A 2,543-nucleotide genomic window follows, 5' to 3' on the forward strand; every position below is an offset into this window, starting at 1 on the left:
AAAAAAAAAAAAAAAAAAGAAAAAGAAAAAAAAAAAGGTGAATAGGGGTGAGTATTGATTAGTTGATTTTGTCACTCCATAACAGATCCTATATCCAAACATCATCATGCCCCATAAATAAGTGCAATTATCATCTGTCCAAAAAATGGGATTAGGATGCGGGCAGCCTGAGTTAATAAGAGTCGGTGGGTCCCCCGCCGGGCAGCTCTCCCTGTGCTTTGAAGGGTCGTAAAGGCACGGTGTTGGCTCATTTTCCTGTGAACGCTGAGATAATTTCCATCTTTGCTGCTGTGACCAAAAGACCCAACAAAAACAACTTTAGAGGAGAAAAAGTGTATTTGGGGCTCCCGGTTTCAGAGGGCTCAGTCCACAGGTGGCCTGAGGGCAGGCAGAACCTCGTGGGAGAAGAGCGTGGCCCAGGGGAGCAGCTGGGAACGTGGCTCCAGGAAGCAGAGGGGGCAGAGACTGGACATTGGACAGATCGTGAACCCGGGGCACCCCCAGAACCCCCCTCCTCAGCCACACCCCCTGCCCCCGTCACCCCGAGTCCATCCCTATCAGGCGTTTAGCGCGCTGGCTGGTCAAGGCTCTCCTGACCCGGGACTCCTCCTCTGACTGTCCTGCTTCTCACGTGGGCTTTCGGCGCCCACTCCAGGACCGCACCGTCCCTGGGTCTTGAGCAGTTGCTGTCTCTCTGGCCTGTCCAGGGGGTGAGGCGGGGCCAGCTGCGCCCGAGTTCTTCCCAGTCCTCGCCTGGGCCTGCCCCTCTCCCTGCCACCGCACCTCTGGGTCACCCGGAGTCACCCTGGCTGGTGCGCCCACACGCCCGTCCTTTCAGGAAGGCGAGAACAACGACAAGTTCTTCACCCACCCCAAGGACGCCAGGGCGCTGGGGGCCTACCTCTTCGTACACAACCACCTCTTCTACCTGATGGAGCTGCTGACCGCCCTGCTGCTGCTGCTGCTGTCCCTGTGCGAGGCGCCCGCCGTCCCTGCACTCCGGCTCGGCATTTACGTGAGTGCCTGGGTCCAGCGAGTGGGGCTTTCTGGGGCAGACAGCAGGAGGGAACATTCTAGAAGGGCAGGGGCTGCAACAGACCTGAAACAAGCCTGGCCACTGAAGCCCTGAGGACCCCACAGTCTCACTGGGTGAGTGGGGTCAGCAGCCTCCCCGGGAGTCTGTCAGGGAGGGGTCCCACTGGTGTCCCTCAGGACCAGTACCCACCCCTCGGTCACCCCACTGCCTGCACACTGTCTCCAACCTCGACGAGAAGGCAGTTAGCTGGGGCCACCGGTGGCAGGAGGACGGTCCAGTCCCACAGATGACCTTGCCCAGCAGAGCCCATGGTCAGCACGGGGCCTGGTGGTGTGTGGGAGTGCCATGTCCCTTGCTCAAGCAGGAACAGGAAAGGACACCCTCGCTGAGCAGCCTGGGCCCCAGGCCCTTGTGACCCTTTCCCAGCTACCCCGTCCCCACCGCTCCTCCTCGCTCTGCTCCTGGAGCTGGCTCTCTCTCCTCAGGGGAACCTTGTCCCCTGGAGGACATGGCACCCTGAGCAGACGAGGCTCATTTAGGGCCTTCCCTGCGTTCTTGTCCTGGTGCCAACTGGGGAACGAGATTGAGGGGCCACTTGTGCTCCGAGCCTGGTCTCTCAGACTCTTGGATTGTCCCCTTGGTTTTTAAGTTCCTATTCCATGCTGCTTTAATGTTCTTCTCTGGGTCTTTTGTAAATCTCATGGCATCCTTCCTGGAACTAGATGGGAGTCTTGTCACCCCTCTGCTCCTCTCCTCGCGCCCTAGGCCCCGGCCTCTCACCAGGTGCACAGTCCATGTGTGGAGATGTTCTGGGGCGCTCCGCGTCCAGGGCTGTGTGTGTTAGGAAGGGGCCCTGGCAGGCCTGGGTGTGGGGCCAAGACAGGTGACCCTGGGTGGTGGCCTGCCACGCCCCATGCCTGGTTGCAGGTCCACGCCACCCTGGAGCTGTTTGCGCTGATGGTGGTGGTGTTCGAGCTCTGCATGAAATCGCGGTGGCTGGGCCTCCACACCTTCGTCCGGCACAAGCGGACCATGGTCAAGGTGACGTGTCTGTCTGCCGGTCGTGTGGCACCTGTTTCTCCCCTGGGTGCTTCAAACCTGTATCTTTGGACTGATTTAAAATCCCCCACGGATGTCACCCAGGGTCCTGCCAGCCTCGGCACGTCCCCAGGTGTCCTGGGAGTACCAGCATAGTCTTGGAGCTCCATGTTGGCACACTCTGGGTCACCGTAGGTGTGTGCCCTGCACAGTGCACATGCATCCAGGTGGAAGGGAGGGGTCCACTCAGCCTGCTGGCCCCACACTGACTGCCCCAGCGTTGTGCACCTCTTGTGTGGTAGAGGAGGCCTCAGTAGGGCGAGTCGGGGTAGCGCTCGGCAGTGTGACGAGTGTGCACGCCCGTCTAGGAGAATGTCCCCAGGGAGCTGAGGTCAGGCTGGGCCCAGACCTCCAGGGCCTCCTGGTGGGAGTGGACGTGGGAGAGGCTGGTGGATGCTGAGGGCAGGTG

The 2,543-nt window shown here is 60.3% G+C and overlaps 1 protein-coding gene across 1 annotated transcript; it reads left to right on the forward strand.

Moving 5' to 3' along the window:
• Positions 1-7: 7 nt before the first annotated feature.
• LOC107135073 (two pore channel protein 1-like) lies at positions 8-2,537 on the forward strand. Its single transcript, XM_015477027.2, has 2 exons — positions 8-1,015; positions 1,964-2,537. The coding sequence occupies exons 1-2, from the start codon at positions 932-934 to the stop codon at positions 2,228-2,230; spliced, it is 351 nt and encodes a 116-aa protein (XP_015332513.1). The 5' UTR covers positions 8-931; the 3' UTR covers positions 2,231-2,537.
• Positions 2,538-2,543: the final 6 nt, after the last annotated feature.

Source organism: Marmota marmota, unplaced genomic scaffold (assembly GCF_001458135.2).
Source record: "Marmota marmota marmota unplaced genomic scaffold, marMar, whole genome shotgun sequence".
In the NCBI taxonomy this organism is placed as follows: Eukaryota; Metazoa; Chordata; class Mammalia; order Rodentia; family Sciuridae; genus Marmota; species Marmota marmota.